This window comes from Schistocerca cancellata, chromosome 7 (assembly GCF_023864275.1).
Source record: "Schistocerca cancellata isolate TAMUIC-IGC-003103 chromosome 7, iqSchCanc2.1, whole genome shotgun sequence".
Taxonomy (NCBI): Eukaryota; Metazoa; Arthropoda; class Insecta; order Orthoptera; family Acrididae; genus Schistocerca; species Schistocerca cancellata.
Genome location: NC_064632.1, coordinates 1970648 through 1981580, shown reverse-complemented (window position 1 = coordinate 1981580; position 10933 = coordinate 1970648). Strand labels below are relative to the sequence as shown.

General features: G+C 37.5%; 1 protein-coding gene across 1 annotated transcript in view; it reads left to right on the top strand.

Moving 5' to 3' along the window:
• Positions 1 to 2994: 2994 nt before the first annotated feature.
• The window catches only part of LOC126092052 (TATA-box-binding protein), a 66536-nt gene continuing 58597 nt past the window's right edge, over positions 2995 to 10933 (top strand). Inside the window, exon 1 of the mRNA XM_049907460.1 lies at positions 2995 to 3432. Coding sequence (XP_049763417.1) covers positions 3160 to 3432 — 273 coding nt within the window. The 5' untranslated portion in view covers positions 2995 to 3159. The remainder of the gene's footprint in view (positions 3433 to 10933) is intronic.

Sequence of the window (10933 nt, the reverse complement as noted above, 5' to 3'; positions counted from 1 at the left end):
TTAAACCTGATTGACCTACTACGAAATTTCATTAATAGCACTGGGGTCATTCTGTATGCTCATGTCAGGCATTAGCAATAAATTGAGGAATATAGGATACCCAGGGAAAAATGTATTTGCAGTTGACCAGCAGATCTTTCTGTACATACAGTCTATCCATTCGAATTTTTAAATACTAGAATCTACTAGACAACTACAGTCTTTTTTCTGCATTTGTAGCTGGTGGCTGTAACACTGTTTATTGTAAATAAGCGTCCACTTGAAGATATTTTGTGGAACAAATTGGAACGCCAATATTTTACACTATAAAGTTTATAGTCTCATAACTTACCACACACATACAAATTTACTATCTAAATTGAGACAATATATATTGAGGGGTTTTATCTTATCTAGTGTAATTCATGTTTAATGTTTAACTCCTATCACTTGACATGGAAAGTTATCTTAAGACGCCTAAATTTGTAGTCTATGTTCTTGTTGGTCCAATAATATACTCCTGAACAAGATTCAAATGTAGCTGCGTAAATATCTTTTGTATTCACTGTATTGAACTCCATACACCGTTCGCATAAATAGGGAGTGTAATATCGGTTCAATAAGCATACAGTAGTTCAAAACACGCTTAATATCGCATTTCCGCAATTTCACCTTAGGTTTTTGCCTCGGCGTCACAGATATGACAGCAGAGCTCATACTCGGCTATCGTCCATTCGACTTTGCCTCCGCTGATAGGCAGAAATATGGCTTGTATTTTATCTATAATGAATGCAGATTAACTCCATTACTGGTCCTTTATAGGGTGTAGAATAATAACCGCTAACAATCACGATAGGTGATTTTATTTAACATACGACCAGTTTCGGGCTTGTGCCGATCTTTAGGTGGTTTACATTCATGTAGATCTACATGTTTTCATACTCAGTGTTGGAAATCACTGTTCAAAAATAAAAGAAATCACGTGATGATGACTAAATACACACAAATAAAACATCTGGAATAGGCTAAGCGACACGGGTTGTAAAATATTACAATACTTCATAGCGATGACATATTCAGATCATTCTAACATTACATTTATAAATTCTTTTACAAAAATATTTGGTTGTTTACACGTTAACTGTATATTAATCACTACACTAATTAATGGTGCTTCTGTATTATGTCAGATACAATAGTAGCACTTTAAGTTAGCAACTCAAAAGCAAATGCACTCACATTCACAGCATCCACCGCATTTGTTCAAATGTGTGTGAAATCTTATGGGACTTAACTGCTGAGGTCATCAGTCCCTAAGCTTACACACTACTTAACCTAAATTATCCTAAGGACAAACACACACACCCATGCCCGAGGGAAGACTCAAACCTCCGCCAGGACCAGCCGCACAGTCCACCACATTTACATATTACACTAAAAAGCAGTAAAAAACAGTTATTGGGGGAAAGAAGTGCATGCATATTAAGAGGTCTGCACACGTTCAGTATTTATCATGCACATGTGCCTTTAAGCCCTTTTTTATGTGTATACATCATGAGAGAAACTATCGCTGCGCTCCTTTCAAAGTTATACTTTGGCTGAAGCACATGGAAGCGGCCATATTGGATTTCGTCAAGCTCATATTTGGTTAGTTTTAAATTGTAACCAACTTATAATTTGTGTCCTGTAAATAAATGCTGTTCCGAGATACTAGCACACTGAGGATCTCTCGAAGAGGTACAATTTATTGATATGGAATGTCACATAATGAATTATCAGTGTTTAAAGGTTTCAGTTTTCACACAACGACACACGACACATACACAATAGACCACATACTAGGCTACTAGCATCAAGCAGCTATTCGCCGAACATGCCATTTTCTGTGTCGTCTGCTGCATCTGCTCTTTTCGCTAACGCTCGGCTCCGGTGCCGCAGTTGCTTGTCACCCTGTAGACACAAGTGCCAACAGTCACCACTGTGGCATGTAGGTAACAAAAGTGAACTATGTTATCTTTGGACCACATCACCAGACAAGGGATTCATCTTCATGTTTCTGACAACTTCGGTGACTTGTCATTGTCAATCATTTACAAATTAAGCTTGAAATAGTGAAATGAGAGCGAATATTCATAACATGTTCATTATCTGGTAAAAACAAACTACCACTCATCGTCAGAACAAAAAACATAAACAAGTCTGACACATGCGAGAAAGAATTAAAAGATGGCTTAGTCTCACTATCAGTCGCCTATATAGTATAAAAGAAAATTTACAGGCTATTTATTTTAGGAGACCTCTTTTCCAGACAACAACGTCGTCCAATCATGCACAGATGTGTACAAATTATATTCTAGTAATGATGCAGGGATACTTCTGCTGGTGTTTTTTCTAGTTGCTTCAGTTTCTTTCAAGAGGAAAGGAAAAAGTTTACTTTCCTGGCAATGAACTGTAATTTTTCGCTCATATGAGAACATTCTTCACACAACCAGCATATTTATTTAGCAGTGGGTGCTTCTCCTTAAGTAATTTTTGTAATATGTATCACTATGTAAATGACTAGTGTGCAGTTGACCGGTTCTCTCTTTCAAATAAAGAAAATACAGTGACACTTGTAATTTTTGCACAAACTATAACATACTTCAAACAATCAGCACACTAACTTAACGTTGTGGGAGCTTCTTAAGTAATATTTGTGCCTCATACCACTGTGTAAAAGGAGTATGAAGTGGGCAGAAGGTCACTTTCAAAGAAAGAAAATACAGCAATAGTTCCCTGATTCGCAATGAATGAGCCAGCTGAACGTATGAAGAGCTTCTCCCTTAGTTCGTCTGCTAGAATGGCTGTCGCAGTCACGACGATACCACAGTCTAACATAGACAGTGACGATACCTTGACAATAGAGACATATATCGACGTCTTCGAAAAACCCAAAGTATATCTTTGAAAGGAGCGCAGCCACCATTACCTCCACGGTAAGAATAGAGAGCAACTCGTAGCTAGTAACATCTTTGCTTGATGTGATAGCGTTGCTGAAGTGAATTATCTGCGTCAAAGAATTGTTTTGTTGTCGTTTAGGGTCTTGCATTTGTTAAGCAAGTAACGAAGTTGGATGTGATGCTACGAAATACGTGAAAGGGGCAAATCTGGTACAAGTAGTAACAGAAAAAAGCATCCAAAATGGATCAGATGTTACCAAGTCCTGGATTCAGCATACCAAGTATTGGTACTCCAATACATCATCAGGATGAGGATCAGCAGATTCTCCCTCAGGCTCAACAGCAGCAGCAACAACAGCAGCAGCAACAGCAGCCTCCTCCTCAGCAACAACCACAGCAGCAGTTAACTTCATCATTACAAATGCCGATATTAGCTACACCTCAGAAGTCAATGCCGGCATTTACACCTGTGGTATTTACGACTCCTCAGAGCTTAATGCAGCCACAAACCCCGGTAAGTGTAATCAAATTTTTAGATTTATTTTGTGGTCGTTGTCTTCTGAAAGCTGGACGTGTAATACTCACCATCCGTTGTGTCTGGAGGATTTGAATTCAACAATGAAGCATGTGTGTGCACGCCATAATTAGGCCTATGATGGGAACAAACTAACCGATCGAAGCCAAGTATTTGTATCCCAGTAAACCCTCCATAATTTTTATGCTTTAGTTACAGGCAGGAAAGGCATGGTTACATGGTTGACACCAATTGTACATGAGTTTAGAAGTTACTGTTTATTTTGTGAGCATTACGTTGATGGACAGATTTGTCCCTTAACTTCCTTCGCAGGCTATTAAAATGTGTTACCCGTTATATTTATTTAATTTCTCATTTGTACATGGATTATCAGCAGGCTTTCTTTTAACTGTCTATACGTTTCTGATGGAGAAATACTCAGTGTGATTTGATTTAATTCTCTTTTATATTTGTTGTAAAACTATGATTTATAGGCTAGTCTGTATCTTGAAAGCTCTTGCAATCTTATCGACATAATAGCTTAGTGAATAATCGTTGAAATGGAATTTATTCATTTATTTTCTCATGCTATAAGTGTAATCAACAAATCATTTGTAATATTAATGTCTTGGTATTATCATAAGATAAAATAGAGGTAGCTTAAATAAACACAAGTCACATACCTGACACATCGCTAATAGGCTACAGGGTCATTCCATGTCAAATCAACACACCTATTTTACCTCACCCTCTTGCATTTTGCTGAAAGTTGGCATACTTATAGTGGGCACTGAGACTAAGAAAAATAACAAATTTCAATTTTTTATCAAAAAACAATTCCTGAAATATGGCTATGTAAACTCTTCAAAAACCAGCCAAAAATGTGTGAACGGACTTTTTTTAAATTGTCTTAGGAGCTGCTGTAATTGAGCTAGAGAACTGGGAAAGGTGTCATTTTGCGTGCTCTTTCCAGGGATATACAACAAAATATAGCTTCTAATTAATAACTTTTTTCAAAATACTAATTAATATTTTGATTTAATTTTAATTTTTTTACAAAAAGTACATAATTGAAAATTTTCAAAATATTTCCATAACTACTTCATACTATCATAAATCACATGGCAAAATATAAATCTGGGATGATGATGGGTTCATTGTTAAAAAAAAATTATTCCGGACTCTTGTTTTTCACTAATGGCACTTTACTTTACACGTGGCTAAGGCCTTATCGACCATACACCTGCTCTACGAGCCTCTTCCAATTATTTCTATCCAGGGAAATTGTTGTCCAATCAGAGTTTATGCCCATCCTAGCTGCATCTTCCCAGATATTCTCCATCCACCTAATTCGAGGTCTTCCTCTTCTTCTCTTTCCTTCTAATTTCTTAGTGGATGCTATTTTGGGTAGTCTGTTCTCCGGCATCCTTGCTACATGACCAGCCCAGTTCAGTCTTCTCTTCTTTAACATTTCCACAATGGTACTATGTTTGTACAGCTCCCGTAGTTCTTCATTTTTCCTTATCCTCCACTCCATGACATTTTCATCGAAGATTGGTCCAAATATTTTTCTTAGTATTTTTCTTTCAAATATCAACAGTTTTTCTTCATCTTTTTTCCTGAATGTAATAGCTTCACATCCATATAATGCTACTGGTACAATAGTTGACTGATAAAAACGGATTTTGAATTCAGTACTAAGTGATCTCATCCTTAAAATTTTGATACAGCTGTAAAAAGTTCTATTAGCTGCTGCTAGACGGGCGTCTATTTCTATTTCTGCTCTATTGTCTCTGCTAAAAAGACTCCCTAAGTACTTGAAGTGGTCAACTGCCTTGAAAGTGAGACCATTTACGGTCAGTGGTGTATTCTTTTGGAGTTTTTTACTTATGACTAGATATTCTGTCTTTTCTTCATTCACATGAAGTCCAGCTTTCTCAGCTATTTTGTAATAATTTTGCATCATCCTGATTAATTCAGCTTTTGAAGTGCTTATTAAGGCTACATCATCTGCATAAGCAAGTCTAGTAATGTTCTGTCCCTGCAGTTGGATCCCTTGTGGATTAGTTTTGGTAAATTCTCTATCAATCTTCTCTAAGATAATATTAAATAGAATAGGTGAGATGGCATCCCCTTGTCTCAGTCCAGTGTACACCTTAAAATTTTCAGTCTCTCCTGCAGGTGTCTTAACTTTGCATATGGTTTCTTCCAAACACATTTTAACTAATTTGATTAATTTTAATGGTATTTCAAATTCTTTCATGGTGTTTAAGAGTGTCTGTCGGTGTATGCTATCATAGGCCTTCTTGAAGTCTATAAATAGAATATGGATATCTGCATTAAATTCCCATGCCTTCTCAGTTATTTGTCTCAATGTGAATAAGTGATCCAAAGTGGATCTGTTAGTGCGGAAACCACATTGGTAGTCCCCAATCAGTTCTTCGGTTATGGGAATCAGTCTGTGTAGTATACACATCGACAAAATTTTATACGTGACATCGAGTAGGGCAATTCCTCTGTAGTTATCACAGACAAGGGGATCATTCTTCTTAAAGATGGGGCATATAATTGCAGTTTTCCAATCGGCCGGTATGTTTTCTGTCTCCCAAATTGTTTCAATTAAGGAATGTAGTTCTATTTCCAATTGTGGTCCTCCATTTTTAAAAAGCTCAGCATATACCTGGTCTTCCCCACAGGCCTTGTTGTTCTTTAATTTCTTTATTGTTTGTCTTATTTCATTTACTGATGGTGTGGTGACTTGTATATCAACTGTATCTGGTTCTTCAAATGTAAAGTAATATTGTGGATCATTGCAGTTGAGCAGCTGTGTAAAGTATGTCTTTCATGTTTCTTGTATGTCATTCTTGTTTGTAAGTATTTTCCCATTATGGTCCTTTATAAACTGTTCCCTTTTAGTGAATTTTCCCAAGGACTTTTTTATATTCTGGTACATCTGCCTTGCTCTGTGATGCTTGAAATCATCCTCCGCTTCTCTTACCATGTTGTTGTAGTGTTTTCTCTTCTCTTGTCTTAGAGTTCGTTGTGTTTCCTTGCGGGTTTTATAGTATCTCTCCTTTAGTGTAATATTGTCCATGTCTTGTAACCATGCCTTTCTCGCATTTTGCCTCTCCAGTACTCTTTCTTGGCACTTTATATTAAACCAGATTTTGTTAGTTCGTTTTCTTTTACCTATAGTTTTGGAAGCTACATCTTGAATACTGTTTCTGAGGTGTCTCCATCTACTTTCCACGTCTTGCTGGTCACTATGTGTCAGTCTAGATTCCGATAGGTTAATTTCCATTTCTTTCCTAAAGTTTTCTTTTACTTTTTCTTCTGCCAGATTTTCTACATCGTACCTTTTAATTTCAACCCTATTTGTACTTTGTTTCTTTTTTAGCTTTATTTTCATTTGAGCTATGATTAACATATGATCTGTCTCACAATCTGCTCCCCTAAAAGTTCTAGCGTCTTTAATACTGTTTTGAAATCGTCTTTGGATGGCGACATGGTCAATCTGGTTCACTACTTTTCCATCTGGTGATATCCATGTCCCTAAATGAATGCGTTTGTGTTGGAATTTTGTGCTGCTTAATGTGAGACCATTTGCCATTGCAAAGTTTATGAGTCGCACACCATTCTCTGAACTTTCATCATGTAAGCTGTAATTCCCAATGGTTGGTTTGTAGATTTCGTCTTTTCCTACTTTGGCATTAAAGTCTCCTAACACTATTGTTACATTATGTCTACTTATTGAATTATATGTCTGTTCCAGTTGACTATAAAATTCTTCTTTCACGTCATCTTCCTTATCTTCTGTGGGTGCATGAACATTTATAAATGTAATATCAAACCACTGAGCCTGAATTGTAATGTGTGATATTCGGTTATTAATTGATTTGAATTCCTTTATTGTGTCAATTGCTGTTTTATGAATGTAAAAGCCCATTCCAAATTCATGGCGCTGACCGCAGTCTCCATACATTATTGTCCCGTCTCCTATTTTCATTGATCCCGTTCCCTGCCATCTTATTTCTTGGAGCGCTACCAGTTGTACCTTGTATTTTCCTAGTTCGTTTATTAGTATTTGTGCGCTTCCTGGGCGGTATAGACTTCTGACATTCCACGAACCAAAAGAGAAATCCTTGTAACTTTGCCAATTTCTGTTCCAGTAAATTCTGTCCTGTTTCCGAGGCATACCTTGAGTGTCCTGACCGGCCATTGTTTTACATGAGTGGGTTGGTAGCCCTCTGCACAACCCCCAACCTGGAGGACCAGGAGTCTTGATTTTGGGGTACTCTACCCCTAGGGATTTGCCTTCACCATGGCTTAACGAGTCTTCCCTACCCGTGCTAGTTTTGGTCCACCCCAGGTATTTTATTTCCCCGGTACCCCCCATATCTGGAGAGCATTCCCCAATCCGCCACCCGGGGAGGCGCCCGATGGGGGACTAGCAACCCCACACGGGCACTAATGGCCCTAGTTTGACCAAATTGACCTTTAACAAACAAGAATTTCTTTAAAATAGGAAATACAGAAGCGTCCGATCCTACCTGTCGGCTTTGACCCATGACATCACAAATATGGCGGAAACGACAATTCCAATATGGCGGATATAAAAACGTCGCATACGTATCATAAAGACGAACATACATAGAAAAACAACACACACACAAGATTCACAAAAAGCCTAATGACTCTAACGGGACAAGCGTGGGAAATTGGGGGTTTTTGGGTGGGGAGAAACTAAATATACACAAATTTAGCCACCCACCGCCATACAAAACCACGCAAGACGGCGAAAAATTCGACATCGCAAAACTCACCAAATACCACAAAACACATTCTTATCCGGAATCGGACACTTCCCTTGACCTATATAGATCTACAGTAGCTCCCGATCCCATAAATTAGGATCGAACACTTCCCTTGACCTATATAGCTCAACAGCATCTCCCGATCCCATCCCCCAATACAAAAATCAAAATACACCGCAAAACATTGCGAACAAACACTTCCCTTCACCTACATATATCTACAGCAGCTCCCGACCCCATAAATTGGGATCGAGCACTTCCCTTGACCTATATAGCTCAACAGCAACTCCCGATCCCATCTCCCATTACAAAACTCAACATACTCCACCAAACATTGAGATTGAACACTTCCCTCCAACTATATAGCTCAACAGCAGCTACCAATCCCATAACTTAGGATCGACCACTACCCTTGACCTATGTAACTCAAAAACATCTCCCAGTACGAATACCAAATATGGCGGATATAAAAACGTCACATACGTATCATAAAGACGAAAATAGCCCTCAACCGAGAACTATTAATCCGGTCTTTCATATCCATTCCTGAACAAAAACCACAACCGAATACACTTAATAACAAACTCAGCCGACGTACAGCAATCATCATTACATTAACCATCACACAAAACCGTTAACTCACTAATACAAATTCCGCTTCAAAAAGACGCACGCAGCACTCACCACTGACCAACAGCAAACTGAGCCCAACACACCAAACAAACGAAAACCATGAACATACCACCAGAGGGCACAACAAACAACAACACGACATCTACAAACACGCCACACTCACAAACCAAACTCCGCGCCGTAATGACGTCACACACCACAACACCCTTACGTCACGGGTCAAAGCCGATGCGTGAGATCGGATGTTTCTGTTGACTGAAAGGCATGTAAAAAAAGTATTAGAAATATCAAAACATCATCTTATTAAACCAAAACTAATCAGCATATTTTATAATTAAGTTGATTGCTTATATTAATTTCATACAATTTCACTAACAGTATATTAACTGATATAACAAAAACAAGAAATTGAGCATTTAACTACAAACTGAAATGAAGTATGAATAAGTACAAATATTTACATAATAGTTCTGGTCCATGATGTTTGAAATGGAACTATTAAACAAATTAAACACGTAATGCTTGTTTTTGAGTAACAGGTATCTGTAGATAGCTAAATTTAACACAATAAGTACTACCAGTAATTTTGAAACAACTTTCAATAAAATATACATTAACACTAACCTGAGACAAAACTTAAGTTTTGAGTTGAAAGTAGTTTCCCAATAAATTGTCTTGGAACTTCACATATTACATTTTAATAAAGCTTGGTTTGGTTTACATTGCTTTCATTAAGAATGTATGTTCTCCCTGTAGGAGTAAATGGATTCACTTTTGTGAGAACATCCACAACTGACGCCCACAGCACAACTGCATGTGCAGGATAAGAGAATGACTTAGCTGGTCCACATGGATGAAGAAAAGTTATTTTCACTTCATCAAGTTCTTCGTTTTTTTTCTAAAATGTACCCAAGCCAGTAGTTTCTGCCATATACAGTGGTGACATAGCCTGATACATCTTGTAACTTCAGTTTGTCTGGTGATGTAGTTACTTCCCTCTCCCAACTCTGCATATCACCTGAGAAGTATTTGACTATGAATTTTGATGTAGTGTTGGGAATGAAAGCATGAAATTGCTGTGTTCCTTTGATTGTCAATGCCTCTTCAAGTCGGCTTGTTAAGAATATTTCTGAAGCAGCGTAGTCTTATTGAGTGGAATATGCAAAATCAACATTTGTTATATTATCTACTGCCTACTCAAAGAGATCTCGTGCAGTTTGGATCTGATTTTGGTATGGCCTTTGCAAACTTGCACGAGCTACCAGTCTCTTTACTGAACCCCATACTCCATCACAGGCCCTTTCCCATGTACTGTGGCTGAAAAGTGCCACTCAGCTTTTATGTGGAAGTCTTCCTCATGAAGGCAAAGGTTCAGGAAGTTTTTCTTATTTTTATACTGAGCAACAGAACTGTCAGAATAATAGTATATCTTTTTTTGGAATCTTTTGAAATTTATTTGTTGAAAGGTGTAAACCGCAATTGTATTGTGCTCCAGGCAAACAGAAACAATGACAAAGCTCATATGCTCAATTTTGTCTTCCTGTTTGTAATATGTAACAAAGGGATGAATGATAATCTGTTGTCTTTTCCTGTGGAAACTCTGAGCTTCATCCTGTAGAACTATACTATAATATTCTGAAAAATCACATATAACAACAAATTCAGATTCCATAAGGTTTTCTCTTGTGGAGTTAAGGAATGTTCATTGTTGCTTGGCAATGAAGTCATGCCGAATCAAAGTCTACATCTTACTACAAAATAAATCTATGAATTCATCAGAAGTTTTCTGAACAATTTCCAGATTACATCGGTCAACTGACATCCACTGTCGGAATTGAACTTGTTGAGTTAAGTTTTCATGAAAAGGGTCTTTTAAAATTTTACGTATGACAGTTTCTCCTGGGCAGTATTCACAGTTTCCCATGTTGCAATCAACTGATGATGGGTTGCAAAGCATTTTTGCAATGCACTGCTTATAATTGTTTAAGCTGCTGTTTGTTACTGTATTTAGTTTGGCATTTTCTATCATTAATTTTATGCTTTGGTGAATTGTG